This window comes from Lutjanus erythropterus, chromosome 18, assembly GCF_056507025.1.
Source record: "Lutjanus erythropterus isolate fLutEry1 chromosome 18, fLutEry1.hap2, whole genome shotgun sequence".
NCBI lineage: Eukaryota > Metazoa > Chordata > Actinopteri > Lutjaniformes > Lutjanidae > Lutjanus > Lutjanus erythropterus.
In genome coordinates, this window is record NC_139334.1 from 18,565,266 (window position 1) to 18,581,807 (window position 16,542).

General features: G+C 40.0%; 1 protein-coding gene across 1 annotated transcript; it reads left to right on the top strand.

Moving 5' to 3' along the window:
- Positions 1–83: 83 nt before the first annotated feature.
- Positions 84–16,140, top strand: lbh (LBH regulator of WNT signaling pathway). Its single transcript, XM_084742759.1, has 3 exons — positions 84–323; positions 9,205–9,307; positions 14,124–16,140. Exons 1-3 carry the CDS (start codon positions 295–297, stop codon positions 14,346–14,348), a joined length of 357 nt encoding a protein of 118 aa, XP_084598885.1. The 5' UTR covers positions 84–294; the 3' UTR covers positions 14,349–16,140.
- The last annotated feature ends 402 nt before the right edge of the window (positions 16,141–16,542 follow it).

The following is a 16,542-nucleotide window of genomic DNA, read 5'->3' on the forward strand; positions in this document are numbered from 1 at the left end:
TGCCATTGAGGTTTTTCTGGCCGGCGCAGGGAGGAGGTGTGTCTGTGGCTGAGAGGCACACGCCTCTCGCATAAATACTCAAACACAAGTGTGGTGCTGAGCAGACAGACGAATTTAAAGAGCTGCGTCCTCGTCCCCAGGCTGTCAGACTTTTGTCCCACACTTAGTTTCGGTTTGTTTGAGCGTCTCGTGAAGCCGCGGAGGAGAAAACGAAGACAGAAAAAGTAGAAGAAGAGACGAAGAGGCTGTTAATTACCTTCCCTAATCAGCAGAATTGACAGCAGGTGTGAATTCATGTCTGTATTTTCCCCGCAGATCTACTGGTGAGTACATCTTTTCCTCTTTCACCTGTTTACATGTGACAGCAGCAGTGCTTTGCTTCTTTGGTGCATTTTCCCCCCTACTCAACAGAAAAAATAAAGTATTAAAAACTATATCTGTTGGCTTTGCACCTGACAGGTAAGAACAATGAACAATGTAAAGTAGTTGTGGGGTTTTTTTTGCTTGGTGTTTTCCCTCAGAATCAGCCACCTTTGTTGCTACACCCACTCATTTTCCTTTTGAGATTGTCTGTGGGGTGTTGCCCCTGAAATTAGAAATGTCATGGCACACAGATTGGAAAAAAGACAAATCTAGATCTCACTCTTTCTTTCTTTCTTTCTTTTTTTTGTATGCAAAAAGCTGTCAGCTGCCAGTTTGATAAATGTTGCTGCATGTTCTCAGTCTGAAAGGTCATTGTGGTCACAGTGTCTAATTTGCAACTGTTCTATTTAGGGATAAAATGCACTTTAATCCCTTTTTCTCAAGATTTTTTTTAGCCAGGAAGAAAACAGCCTTGCTTTAGAGCTTCAATGATTAGTCATTTGTACAGCTAGTTGAAAGAAAATTTGTTGTTATTTTGCTAATAATAATTATTTTCAGTCATTTTTGAAGCAATAATGTCAATCATTTGCTGGTTCCAGCTTCTTAAATGTAAGAATTTGGTGCTTTTCTTTGTCATTTCTGATAGTAAATCAAAGGTGTTTAGGTTTTGGACTGTTGGTTGGACAACAGAAGCAATTTTGAGGGAAATTGAGATTAGAATTATTCACGATTTTTTTACATTTTACAGACTAAACAACTTGGAGCTCCAATAAATAATCGAATAATTGACTAGTTGGCAACTATGATAATTGATTTATCAGTTTTAATGAAAATATCTTTTGGTTGTGGACAAAAAAGACATTTGAGGAAATAATTTTAGGCTCTGAGAAACACAGATCTACATTTTTCATAATTTTCTGACATTATAGACCAAACAACTTATCGATTAATCAAAAAAGAATCATTGATGCATTAATCAACAATTAAAATAATTGTTAGTTGCCAGCTGTTTTGATAATCGAGTAATTGTTTCAGGCATTCGTCAAGAAAAAAATGCAAACATTTGCTGACTCCAGCTTCTTAAATTTTAAGGATTTGATGCTTTTATTGGTCATTTATGATAATAAATGGGCTTTGGACTGTTGGTTGGGCATAAGAAGAAATATAAAGTGGTTATTTTGGCCTTTTTTTAAAAACTTTTTATTGACGATCGTGAAAATAACCCGCAAATCAATCAATAATGAAGCTAATTGTCAGTTAACTTTATACTTAAACATGTGAATATAGTAAGACACTGTTTTTATTCTCTGGTCTTCTGTGCTGCAGGTGCAGTACAATCAGAGAAGGATGGATTCACTCTGCCCCTATCTATTACTCCTATCTGTTATCTGTGTCATTTTTTCACAGTTTGTTCTGACAATCTCTCCTTGAATTACTTGTTGGCACAGGAATAACGAGTGCATCTTTGTTTATTTGAGTCTTTCTGCTCTCTTATCTGTCGAATGTTTTCCTGTCTGTATAGAGAGGATATGCAAGTTGCTTTGAAACATTGTTTTTGCTTGCGCTGTTCAAACCTCAGCAGCAGGCTTCTGGCTGTCTCTACCAGGAAGTTCACAATCGACCTCTTTACTGTAACCACACGATGTTTTCTTGCCTGTGTTTACTAGACCTACGCTTCTCTGTTCTGCATGAAAAATCCCAAAACAGAGTTTTACTTTACTTTTTTCAGTGCAGGGTTACTTTTATTTTCAAACATATGTCAGAAACTTTGAGGATTGTTTGATCCAGATCTGCATGCTGCAAGTTCCCCTCTAAAAACATTGTAGTGTCTGCACTGTGGCTTTCTATCTGTGCAAACAGGAAGACCTTTTGCTCAAAACAATAGCCTATATCTAACAACATATAGAAAACTTAGGTAAGGTATACTTAATTGTCCTACAGGGAAATTTGCTTTGGATTCCATGCCACTGCATCACACAACACGCTTGCCAACAACTTGACATCCGACTAGTTTCAGACAATAAAACCAGGGAACATTAATTGGTTGCTACACAATGTATAATCAAACCAAGTAATAATCAGATCACAGTAACCCCTAAATCAAAAACCATCCAATACTTAATATTATCAACGCATATAAATGTAGTGCAAGTTTTTGGGCATATAAGGTCAATTTCACTCCCGCACACATCACTAAGATTACCATTAAGGCACTGCAGTGGTATCTGATCTTCAGTGGTAGACTCAACCCACAGGGATCCGGATATAACCCATTCATTCCAGCACACTCCTGGGGGTCTTACTCAGTCCCCCCTGCACTGCCCACATGCCTGCAGAGCTGTGTGACTCGGCTCAGCGTTGGCAGCTCTGCCCTGTCACCACACAGGCTGGGATTTATGATAGTAGTAGTAAGAACTGTGGGGTGGCAGCAGAGGAAACAATGTTGATAATGCAACATGCAGATCCCCCTCCTCCTCTTGTACAGTTGAGACGGTTGCAGAAACCACTTGGGGCTCCTGTCAGTGCCTCTACAGTACAGACATGCATGGAGCTTGTGTGGCCTTGTCCTTGTATGGTCTTGAGGCAGGTGGATGAACCTTGTGTCATGTTAGGTAAGACTTGCAGGACATATGGTAACTATATAATGAGGTTAGGTAGATGTTTTACAAGCAGACAGCTTAGAACAGCATGTCTGCTCTTCCACCGGTCACTGGGTCAGTACAGTTGTCTGTACCTTCAGTAAAAATCACATTGTCTTCAGCTTTTATTAGGGCAATATATCTATTATATTGATATTGTGATCATGGGACTGGATAGAACTTAACAGACTGTACTGGCTAGTTGTTTTTTTCCAATTAGTCATTAAATCCACATTACCAATGATTAAAGATCAGGTTTTTGTTTTCATATTTTGTGAAACCACCATTTGTTCCCACAATAATGTGTCAATAGCGATTAATATTTGTATATAGTTAAAAATATTGTGATGTTTGATTTTGTCCATATTGCCCAACCTAATGGTATGTTATTTGAGAAAATGTGTACACTGAGATAGACTTTGTAAATTGTGGAGTGGAATCATATATAATATATATATAATATATAAGCTATATTGATCAGCCCTACTTGGGGTGATTTAAAAAAAATCACTGGAAAGGACATCACTGATGAACTTGGTTATCTTTCATGTGAGTGTAGCTTTTAAAATAATTGATTAAATCAAAAACAACTTTTTTTTTATTGGGGTTTAATGTGCCAACTATTCTTAATTACTAATTCATAGTCTAAGATGACGTTCCCAAAGTGCCTCTCTGTCTGATTAACATTTCAAACGGCAAAAATATGCAACTTGCAACCATAGAAGGAAAACACCATTTTTTCACATTCCAGAAGCTGAAACTGAGTTTTTAATGAAAAATTAGTTGATCGATAAATTGATTTTAAAATGTTGCTGATAAATCCTGCATTTAAGTGTAGAATTACTTCCTGACTGGGAAAATTCATGCAAAAAACAAATTTTGTTACACGAGTTGAGTTGTCTCTTATATGCAGAAACATGGCAGATGAGAGTTTTGTTTGGTTGACTGGTTGGTCAACTCTGGTTGAACTCCTCTGGTTTGTTGGTTTTGGTTGACTTTTTTTTTTTATTACTTCTCATATTGCAACAAAATTTGTTGCTCATGTAATTTGTTATATGATGTTAGGTTGTAATATTAGTTGCTGTCCACATAATTTGACCTAGATTAGTCAGACAAGTTTGTTGGTGCTAACCCGGATAACAAGTCATTTAAAGCAGTAGTTCAATGGTTTAAGGGACTTTACCGATGCTCGTGAATGTACTAATATAGTCTATCACCAAATCGACAGATAGTTTAAGCTCAAACCTGTATTAATCCTTCCGATGTGTGTTTTGGACACCTGCTGTCCATCTGTGCCCTGACTGGTTGTGGCATTAGGAAACTGGCAGGACCAGGTCAAAAACCATCTGCCACACTAGCCTCGAATGTTAATCGAACAAAGGCCATTTGTTGTAAAACATGCAACTTGTCACTTGCCTACACTGTAAAAATATATTTTAATAGTAGTTGAAGTAATGTTTTGAATGAGACTCATCCAGCTTTCTGCTTTAGTGATAGCAGTCTACTTTTTTGGATTATAACTACACCCCATTCCCTTTACCTGCTATTCTTGTTTCAGCAAAAATGTGTCAGTTAGGTTTCCTTTAGTATTGTAAGTTTGATGTCATGACAGCCACATCTTTTCCAGTTTTTTCCCCTACAGTTGAGCCGTCCTTTTTTCCTGCCAATCCGGAAAATGACATTAAGTCTGATGCAAGACAAAGTTATATTTTGAGATCAAATAATGTATGGTGTTGGACATAAAATTATCCACCTGAATTGGTTAAATTGTGTTGTTTTTTTTAAGTTTTCATAAACTCACTGAAACTAACTGTCATTAAATGAGACGTTAGCAAACTAAAGTAGCACCCTGAGGTTACTGCAAAAAAAACTAGACTTTCCTTTCCTTTTATTAGGTTGTAAAGAAGTAGCATTTTACTTTTGGTCTAAGCAAATAATTGAGTTGGAAAACTGGAAACTTTAAGTTGACTTAAATTTTTGTGGCATTAATGTTTTCATCTAACTTGTTAACTTAATTTGAAAAAAACTTAAATTTTACTTTAATTGGCAAAGCAAATTAATTAAGTCATCCCATTAATTGTTTTTTCAGTGCATTGTGATGCAGTTGCAGCATCATTCAGACACGACATTCAGTCACACATATGTGCTCTTGGCCGCAGAGTTTGGTGCAGAAAATGATTCTGGAGAAAGATGGTTGATTTGAGCTTCATTGCCAGGTCATCAAATCATAGATGCTGAAATACTTTAATTAAGAATCTTACTGACTGTGATTGGTCAAAGTCTCCCGTGATGGGATACATTTTTAAAGGCTAAAAACAAGAAGTCTAGTTTTCTCTCACACTACTTGATTTTAAAGGTTATTATGGAACTTTTGCCCACTGATGGCAAAATAAAGTTCCTACCCCACCTTTAACTAGCTGTAGTCCATGTAGATCTGATGCCATATTGGTTACTTACATATCACTTAATGTCTCCTTTCTAGGAATCCAGTATTCTACTTCTGTGAGAGGGACACATTATAATAGATGTGATGGTGTTTGTTTCCTCCCAGGTTGACTTGTTACTTGTGCACCCCCACTTCCTCCTCATTGTGCCCCTTTATGTTTTATTAGGCCGATGTTCTGTTATTCTTAGCCGAGCAGGATGTTTATAAGATCCCCGAACAGAAATATGACTGGCAAGGCCCGAGTGTTTATCTTTTCTTTCCCTTCCCTCCCTCTGTTCTTCCCCTCTCCTCCTCCTCCTCCTCCTCTGCTCAGGTCTTCACTGTCACTGTTCATCTCTCTGTCCCCTCCTCCGTTGCTTTTTGCATGCCTGCCTCACCCTCACCGCACCTCACTCAAGGATGAAATACGTTCAAGAGCAGCCCCAGCTGACATTATTTTTTCCATGTTAAACCTTGTGTATCCTTCAAGCCTCCTCCTTTTTATTTTTGGATATCCGGGTATTGTTTCGGCCAAGTATGCCGTGTCGTCTGACTGGTGCAGTAAAGGTTACTTTATAGTAATTCATCCACAAGGTTTTCAATTTCCTCACTTTCAGAGGCACCCTACACCCTGCTGTGATGTCAGTGTTTCCTCATGAAAGATACAAGGGGCGTGTGTTAATGTAGGATGGAAAAACTGATTGATAAATGCTGTTGCTTCAGGGGTTAATGATCTCCTGACTCGTCATGCGTTTCTCCCCTCCTCAGGATGAATTTGTGTTAATGGTACTTCTTTGTGGAGTCTGCATGAAGACTGTTAGGCATGCTGTGTGTGTGTGTGTGTGTGTGTGTGTGTGTGTGTGTGTGTGTGTGTATTTCTGAACAGAAATGTTCCACTCAAAACACTGGCAACATGATCAACAAAGGTAAACAATGCCCAACAGAGAGAAGTACCAGCACAAAAGCTAAGCAGTATACTTTTGTGGACATAGCCGGCAGCAAAACATATTTTAATCATTATTAAAAAAGGTCCATCCGCAAAAATCATTGTTTAAGTGGATGCTATATTTAGAATATTTCCACCACTTAACCTTGCTGTCAAGTGGCCTTTTCCAACCAGAAACCACTGTTATCCAAGCCAAATATTGTTCTCTTTCTCAACCAAACTTCATAGGCGAAATCAGTAATCTTACCTAACAGAACGTGGTTTATGGCTGCCTCAGTTGTTTAGTTTGTTTGTTTCTGTGTGACTTCTATGTTTTGAAAGGTTAGTTTGGATTCACCGAAGTCACACAATAACATGAACAAAGTAACAGATTGAGGCTGTGGAAGATGAGCAACTCCTGTGTTCTGAAGTAAAATTACTGATTTCGTTAATGGAGTTTGGTTGAGCGTCAGTTTTCTCATTCCAGAAAAAGGCTGTCTGATGGCAAGGTAAAGCAGTGAAAATATTCTAAGTACAGCATACACTTAAAGTTACTGGTCATACTGGACCAAGTAAGGTTGTAGCAGCATTGAACTGAGAAAGAAAGCATTTTATTGCCCATGAACTTTCATGTTGGAGAAGAAGAGTATATGATCTCTTCTTTGAAAGGTTACATAGACTCACTTGAAGACAAAATTAAAGTGTAATTCATGCAGGATTTATTTGTCCAGCACGGTTTGCTGGAATGTAAGCTGCGCTTCCATTTGCAGTGTGACAGTTTGTCAGAAAAACAACAATAAACTGTTATTTAGTGTACATATATATATCTTCATGAACAGTATTCTCAGTATAATGAGTTGCATGAGTCATAAATGGAGAGAAAGGCACCACTGTACTTTACAAAGAAATTCCACAGAATAGTTTCATGTTGTAATTGCAGATGAAGCAAAGCTATTGTAGGTTGTGACACTTTGTTTTTAAAGAGGACTTCTGTTTGTATAACTTATCAGACAGTAAAGCGATTCAGTTATTTTTGTTTTTTTAAATGGACTGTGAAGCAGTGGTGGTTTTGATAGATGAATAAAACTATTGTGAATGGTGACATTAATTCCCTGGATCGTGTTTATATAATCGCTCGTCTTATTTTAAAACCATGTTTTAATCACTTCCTCTGAATAATTTTTCACCATTCTGGCATATCCAAAAATAAACATTTTTATTTAAGATTCCAAGTAGGTCAAGCGAAGCCCACACACACAAAAAAACGGCTCCACTGAATCAGATAATGTGAGGTTGTGAGTGAGCCTCTTGTCGTGTTCTATTTTCTTTGTTCTAAATGGCCAGTGACCACACAAACCACAAGCCTGTGGCCACTGACCACAAGGCACCGGGCTTTAAATAGAGAGCGTGAGAAGGCCGCTCAGCATCTTGTCTCAAGGCAGCGTCTCCATCAGTCCCGGGACCTGCTTCGAGTCATTTGTTTAAAGCTTTACTACGACAATGCTGGATAGTGAAAGCACTGAACATGGATAAACAAACTCTTGTTACTTTCATCTAAAATGGAAAGTTTGGCCAAGCTTTGATGGAACTGAGTGCACAGAGTTCCACCCCAGTCAAATACCACAGCACGCCCCCAGCACACTCTCACAATTACTGTGTTCTCTGGTTGCTAGTGCAAGAGCACATCATCCTGTATTTAGAAATGGCCACCTTATGCAAGCTTCAGTCTGAGCTGCTGTGCAGCTTTGCAGTGCATTAACACACAGAGCACTGTGGACTAGATGCTCTGTGTGTTGTGGTCAAGATGTGCAGCGAATAAACAAAACTGTTGAACATGTGGAAGTAAAACACCATGACTTTCACATTCTGACAGCCTGTATACACAGGGATGGTTTGAAATACTTGTCATTTGTTGGTTTAATCTTTTGTTACATGCAGTTATTGACAGTTGTTCATTACCATGACGTTAAGCAGCCATATGTTCTCATTGTATCTAACCAGACTGCCTGTAGTATATTTTGTTCAAAAGCAATGGGGATGACATTTATTTTAAATGTGTGGCACTATGCATTGTGCATTATCAACCTATTGCACACTATCCCTCAAAACATACATAAACATAATACATACATAATAAACATAATATTGTTGACACTGTTTTCATTTTTTCATTCGTGTGCAGCTGATGTTAGCTACCACACAGTATGGCTTCATGTTAGAAGTGCTAGCGCCAGCAACCTGCTCTTCCTGCAGGTTTACGTCCACATGTCTGTCCTGAATGTGGTTACACATTGACCCAGTCGAGTGGTTATATGCCTGTGTATCGTGACACAGCGTAATACAATCCTATTTTCATCTTATAGATAAAATGCTGCCAAACCACTCTGCTTCTACGAATTTGAGTCATCTTTGTTCAACTGTCCACCTTGCTAGATTAGAATTGCAGTCTGCCGGGGCTGCAGCCCCAGCTAGTGGCAGGCAGCCATGTCACCACAAACAGCAGTTAAGTGTATATGTATATTAATAGTTTAACTGACTGGTATTTCAAGTGCTGACAACTGGTGGTAGCAGGGGTAGCAGACTAATCAAGCACATCCTTAGTCTTGGGGGATCTCTGCAAGTTTAATTTCTTTTAAAGTTATGGTACAGAATTTCATTCATTCTTGTCACTGGGAAGAAGTAATGACGCAGTCTTGTGTACCATCTCTTAGGGCTGAAAGGTTGTGTGTTGTATGCATTTGTTTTTAAGATGTGAGACAAAGAAATTTATTTATTTTTTCCTCTCTCATATGGACCATATTCACCTTTGCTCAATATATTTAATCACAACTTCTTTTCTTTCAACCCTGCAGCCCAGTGTTCGTGCCCAGCCGAGATATGACTGAGGTGATGATCAACAGCACCCCCATGGAGGACATGAGGCTCAGCCCCAGCAAGGACAGACTCTCCTTCCAGGTAGGAGACACACAGTTCACACACACACACACACACACACACACACACACACACACACACACACACACACACACACACACACACACACACACACACACACACACACACACACACACCACACGTATGACCGTCCCAGCTCCCTGCCCGTACATTTTTATGTGGCATGGGAATTTTATTCTGGTCTTCATCCGTTCATTATCATGAATTGGATTGACGTCAGCAGGAGCAGAAGGGAGCAGCCGCTGCATGTTGTGATTTGGCAAAAGCAGCTGCACTTAGTACGAGATGATGGAAATGTCAGTATTGTGTAAACATGTTTTTCATATTTTATTGTCAAGTTTCTATTTCTATTTATTCTTCATTACTTAGTTGTTGCTTACTGTGTTTATTGCCATGCACCAATACACCAAAGAAAATTCCTTGCATGTGAAAACCCACTTGGCAATAAACCAGATTCTGAAGAAGAACTTTAAGATTAATATTGGGTTTTTTTTTATTATTATTTTATTCTTTTTTATTTTATGTTTAAGCTACAGGAGTCCTAGCTGAGCTGAATTGTTTCTGTGTAAGAGAGCAGTTTAATCATGTTAACCATTATGAGGCTAACAAATTATTGTCATAAGTGTAGCATAAAGATTAAGGGAGGGTGGATTGATCCGCAAAATAGTGATACTACCAACACAGTCTTGATTTAAGTATAGATACTGGTGTCAGTGGATACCAAAAAATGTTAAAACATTATCAGGAGAATAGTATATTCTCTACAGAATAGAGTATTTTTGTGTCACCCACCCCTATTTATCGATCTGTCTGATAAATATGCATATAGGTTGCAATTTTAAAAACTGATAATGAAATTGCAGGGGAAAATTACAGCAAAATGCTACGTCCTTCGTTTTTCGTTCTCTAATGTGTTGGTAAGAGGACATTTGAGGTTACAGCCGGTCACAACTTAAAACACAAAGGATACATTTGTGTGTCTGGGGAAATTTTCTGTAATTTACTGCAGCCAGTCATAAAAATAACCCCTGCAGATTGAGAGAGAGAGAGAAACCGAGAGGGAGAGAAGCAGCCATCAGGTGGTCTTGACAAGGTGTTGCCAGCGGCTTTGTTTTACTGTCAGCTCAACAGGGCAGTCTTAAAAAGAAGACTACTTAAACACACAGCCGTGTGCTTATTTTAGTGTCACATGTGTATCCAGGGTTAAAAAAAGAATTAAAGGGCCCATTTTAATACTGAAGACATTTTACTGTAAAGACACAGACTGACTCAAGAGCTTCTACAGTTGTTGACAGGAAGTCTAATGGTTACTAAAGCTGCATCTTAACTGATGGATCAGAGTTAACCCTAATGTTCTTGAGAAAGTTCCACCTGCTGAGGCTTTAATATTTCATAGCATTAAAAGTGCATTTCCTGTTGAAACAATTTTTTAATCCTTTATTTAGAATTGCACAACAGCAGTTTAGTTATCTTTAGTTAGATAACACACCTAGTGATCCACCTTTGCAGCATGCTACAGAAACACTCTGACACATTTTAAAACAAGAACCAGATAAAAGGGTATGACATTGATGGCTATGTAGATGATCCCATGTTCAAAGACCTGCGGCTGAAGCTAGCCGACATCCCAGCAAACATCGGACTGTTCTGTCGTACACGTGTTGTATTTCACAGAAACACACACTTTACCACGGGAAAAGTAAGTGCAGAGACTAGATTAGTGCAGTTGACCTTGAGACAGTCACCCCATAAAGAGAGCTAAGCTAACCCAGTTTAGACCTGAGACTGTAAAGGATCAAATGCTTCCAAGTATTCCAAATAAGTTTTCTTATGTTGAACATAAAAGCCCAAAAAGGAGTTTGTCTCAGATAAAATTTTTTGTTCCAAATATAGTCACTGATTCTGTGTAAATCTTGCGCCAAAAAGTACTGGATAGGCCCAGAGTGAGTGGTAGTGATTTGCTTCTTGTGAGCCAGAATCCTCCAGCAGCTGGAACAGCCTGAATGGAGAACAATAATTTCATACCAGATTGATATAATTTAATTAGTTTTATGAAAGGTGCTCATTCATAAACCTAATACACTGGCATGCTAATGCCACGCTGTATGCAGACGTTGACTCTGAGAGGATGTAGACTGACCCAGAGGAAAAGGCTGGCTTCCTTTCCTCACAGTTCACACCCCAGCTGTGAGCCTGTCTGAGAGGATGAGAGGAGCGGATGAGTGGGAGAAAAGGAGGGTGCCGTTTTTCCAATCTTTCCATCCCCACTCCTCACCTCGGCCATGTGCCCAAGGTCCCAGCCACTCCCTTAGAGACGCAGCACTGTATGGAGCAGTGATGCTGCCTCCAGTCACTTCCTCCGTTATGGGTGTCGGGGGGGTTTGACACAAACTGTGTGACCATTAAATTCCAGCTGCACCTATAAAAGGTATTGAGCTGACTGTGACCTAATAGTGGAGAAGGATGAACAAATGTTTCCTGATTTACTGAATTATCATGTCAAAAGGCAATGTCATGATTCAGGCGTATAGCGTGCACCCTCTCCCAGCCCAGCCACGCACCCCAGAAGATCCCAAAATAGCCGGCATTGTGCCTGGCCAATGATGTGTCGTAGCTTCCTGCCACTGGAAGTGAAACAAGTTATGACATGTGTTCGCTAGGGGTCCAAAGGCAAGGTCATTCGCTGCCTAACTCCCCTTGGTGCTGACGCACAGCGAGGATTGGCAATGCAGGCCAGGAAATGCAGCTACACGCAGGCATTAGACATGAACACAGACATGCTCACACACATAGTTAGACGCATGTAATCACACCTCTTGGCGTGGTTCTGTACGCAGCTGTTTGTAGAGCATACGTGCTTTCATAATCTGACAAACTCTCATTCACTAGACATATTTATAGTTTTTTGTCTTTTTCCTCCCTTCTCATCTGTCTCCTATAGAATTCATGGAGACTTGGACACACACAGCTGGATCCCCTCTATCTCTTCCCCCCCTCTTCTGCCTCATCTAATGCTTTCTTTCCACTCGGCTCTTTGCCCAGACAGCGACACCACCCCACCCCCACCCCCCCCACCCCTCCTTCCAATGTCTTGGAGTGAAATATGCAGGTCTAAAAATATTCATCCACTTTATCCAAACAACAGCAAAAAAAAATGCTGTTCTTGGACCAGGAGTGGCAGGCTTTTTTCCCCCAGGCCATTTCTCTGGTTCCTGAGAACAGAGAAAGTCTGAGGTTGATGTCCAATCTGCCAGGACAGGGAATGCATGTAATCTCTCTTGTCAGAATGTCTCTCATGCCCTTCAGTTTAGATCCAAACATTTGAGTGTGGCACGCTGCGTTTATAAGCAGACATATCAGTCTGGATTTGCAGATAACTCCATTCTTTCCTAAACCTTTTTTCCAATCACCATCTCCACAGGAATATAAAGAATTCAACACTGCTCACTGTTATAGAGATGGATGCTCTATTTATGAACAAATCATGTCCCAGTAAACCTTTACCTTTTTGTTTTCAACTTACTGCTGATTTCAAATGCCATGATTATGCTCTTGTATAATCTTCTGACTAGGGGGGTGACGTGGTACTGGGATGAGTTCGTAAGCAGCTACGAGCTGCTTGGCACAATGCCTTTCAAAGCATTTAGATTAAACATGATGCAGCATTTGCCGTAAGTCTCACTAGACATGCCTCATTTGCCCGTACACTGCCACTGATGTAACGCTCCCCTTGTGCAATTTGTTTTTTGGGTGAGCACCTATGTGGAAAGCTAGCATGGCTGTGAGAGGAATGTGGGCTGGGCAAAGAGCAGGTACGCCACTGGGATTTTATGCAACAACTTCCCGTCACAGATGTTTAGTCTTCACATCACTTCCTTCACGGTTGTTTAGCCTTGTAGCGGTGCCTGCAACACTTCTACAAGGCTCAGGACTACCGCACACTTAGCACTAATCACAAATATGCTCACAAATGACTTCTTGCCGTACAGTACGAGACAGCTGGATCTCCTAGCTTGAAAAAACCTGCTCTGCAGCCTGGAAAATGAACTGTATTAACTCCAGAGTTTAAAGGTTGAATATGTAGGATTGTTTTGGAAATGCAGCATTCAAAGTTGACTCCTCATCCCTGACTCAATGAAAGAGAAACGGGGAGAGAGGGTGAATTAAGAAAGGAACGCTGTTAGAACATAGATTTTATTATTCTTATTCACTGCTTTGTTCTCACTGACTGTTTCACAGTATTTATATAAGCACAAATAAACAGGCCCACACCTCCACACAAGGCCAGATTTTGTGTGAATACAGCTGAAGAGATCCTCCTCCTGCTCTGCCTATGAATGTGTATCTCTCTGCAGCTCTCACAGACAGAGAGCAGCAAAGAGAGAACATGGTGATGTAACGCTGGTCCCCAACTCAAAACCTGCACGCTAGTGAAACACTGACTGCAGTTATGACAGACACTGAGGTTAATCTTCAGATTGGACCGGCGAGATCATAAAAATTAGCATTTTGATTAATGGCAGATATGTTCAGCAGGCAGGAATTAGAGTTTGTCTCCTCCGTGAAAGAGTTGCTGCGTGTGCATTTACACATGAGAAACAATAATGCAACTTTTTGGATTATTTAATTCTGTTTCCTCTGTCCTCAAGTTCCTGCATTTTTAGTTTACTCACTTCAAGTGGCTCCTATGTGATGATTTAGAGGGATGTTTATATGAGTCTATACATTGTTTTGTTTTTTAAAGGAAAATTCTGCATATTATGCTTTAAATCAAAGATTGATAACCAATATTTTACCCTTGTCTTTCCCTCATTAGATATTCCCTGACCCCTCAGACTTTGACCGCTGCTGTAAGCTCAAAGATCGTCTGCCATCTATTGTGGTTGAGCCGACGGAGGGAGAAGTCGAGAGTGGGGAGCTTCGCTGGCCTCCAGAGGAGTTTCTGGTCAGTGAAGAGGAAGAGGAGGAAGAAGAAGAGGAAGAGGAGCAGAATAATGGCAGTATCCCAAACGGACAGCCGACACAGAATTCTCAGCACTAGAGTCTGTGTTGTATATCCATACTCTCTTGTTCCCCTCTTTCCTTTCTGATCGACTCTCCTCCCCCTCACCCAACACTGGTTCCACTGCACCTCAGCACCTCCAACAGACTCAGCTGGCAGACGCACATTCAGTGTCTCGTGATGCCATCTCGTTGCCCTTGACACCAAAGCATCACTCCCACAAGAGAAGCAATACACACAGGTGACAACACTTTCTCTCACGATGATTTATCCTCCCGGACTCCATCAAAACAGACTTGAAAAGAATGGACACGCACACCTCTAAACCCACACTTAACTTCCTACCATGCCTACCACCGTGTGTGTCTCGGCCCAGAACGGATGTCCTGTTGGACAGCGGCAGCTCAGTGCTCCATGGACAGCTCTTACACTGCAGGGAGCTACAACTGCTCTGTACTTTACTCCAAAAATGGCTGGCGTCATGACCCCAGAGACTTGATACGCGCATACAGAACTATTGTGGTACCCGTGGGGATTTATCATCTACAGTACACGTGTTCAGTTTCTGGATTGATACGTTAATTATTGTGATTGCCACTGCTGTCCATAGATTTGTCGGTTTCTGGGAAGTGAATGTTTTGTGATTTCTGTTTTTTGAGAAGTGGGTGTTTTTTTTTTTGTTTTTTTTTTGTGTAAAATGTTACTGGGATTCCCCCCCTCATAACAGAATATTTTGTGACTTTTTGTCAGGCATTCACAGCAAAGAGGCAACCTGGAATAATTTTAGAGAAGTGAGCAGAAAGTGACAGAATAAACCAGCATGCCGTGCTTATGCTATGATTAAATTCATTGTACAAAGGCTTGTTAGGCAATGCAGGCACAGTCATGCTATGATCCTCTCATCACATTGGCCTCCTGTAAGCCTTATTACAAACAGTACTTGGATGACAAAGCAAAGTAGTACGTAACTGAGAACTAAATGTGATGCAAGCAGGTTATCGTTCAGAAGAATAAAGCTGAGTAAGGACTGACGGTTATAATTCTGTGGAAAACGCAGTTGATAAAGCAATGTACAGACTCAATGAAGGATGTGTAAATACTTGTTCCCAATGAGCCAACCCCTGAGGCCTTGTTAGTGCGCTGATCCCGTTTGTACTTGGGGTTTGGTTTACTTTTTAGAAAGACAAAGATTGGGAATCGCTCTGAGCTGTACACACCTGAACTGAAAGTCTTTTCCTTTTGTCTTCCTGTTCTTTTTTTTTTTTTTTTTTTTTTTTATTTAAACAACAAAAAAAACAGCCATACTTTTAAGTCCGTGAAGTTCAAATCACGGTGAATATACACTGTAGGGGAGAGTTCACAAATAAGTTAGGCAATACCGTCTTTATTCACAATACAGTTAGTCCTGATGTTTGCCAAAAGCTGTTTATGGGAAATTCTCTGGTAGTAACGTCTGTCTACTTGTTTGTGTTGCAGTTTCAAAAGTTGGTGTTCTTTTGTTCACTCTTTCAATCACCACGTATTGTTTGTGGAAGTCTTGTCTGTCAATTTGTGGAAAAGATTTCACTTTTGTGTACACAATATTGTACAAGCATGACTGAGATATGTCTGATTGTTTTGTAATTTCTCATTTGAGTGGCATTAGGGCTCTGTACAGAACATCTCTCTCTTTCTCCTCTGTCACCTACAGGTCCCACATTGTTTTTGTAAAGCTCAGGGAGATTAGCCGCCATTTTTTTTTTTTTTTTTTTTTTTTTTTTTTGTATTTAGACCACTTTTCTCTGTGACAAATTGCAGAGGCTGTAAATAAACATTTGAATTTGCTATCCAACTGTGTGACTCTGCTGTGAGAATAATTTACTATGAAGGGTTACTGCCATTTTTATGGTGCAAAATGAAGTAAAAGACTTTTACAGGGTAACCCTCCATCATGTTTTAAGGTGTTGTTTCCAAGAGACTTCTGTGTTTACTTTTATTTTCCTTTTAATGTGAAAACCCCCCTTCTGTTCCCCACACACTTCACCTGCAGTGGTTAGAGGAAAGCAGTTGTACTTCCTGCTCAGCATCTCACATACAGAATCTCTCTCTACGAATACAGATGCATTTATCACATGCATATATGTAGAAGCGAGAACAGGCCACATGCTACTTCCTGTCTTAAACTTGCACACAGTTACACACACAATCTGACTCAGGCTGGGTTGCATCAACAAGGATTGATTTTTAAACCTTA

Coding starts and splice junctions, on each gene's coding strand:
- lbh (XM_084742759.1), top strand. CDS start 295: ATGTCTGTATTTTCCCCGCAGATCTACTG. Junction 324..9,204: donor TTTTCCCCGCAGATCTACTG/GTGAGTACATCT, acceptor TCAACCCTGCAG/CCCAGTGTTCGTGCCCAGCC. Junction 9,308..14,123: donor AGGACAGACTCTCCTTCCAG/GTAGGAGACACA, acceptor TTCCCTCATTAG/ATATTCCCTGACCCCTCAGA.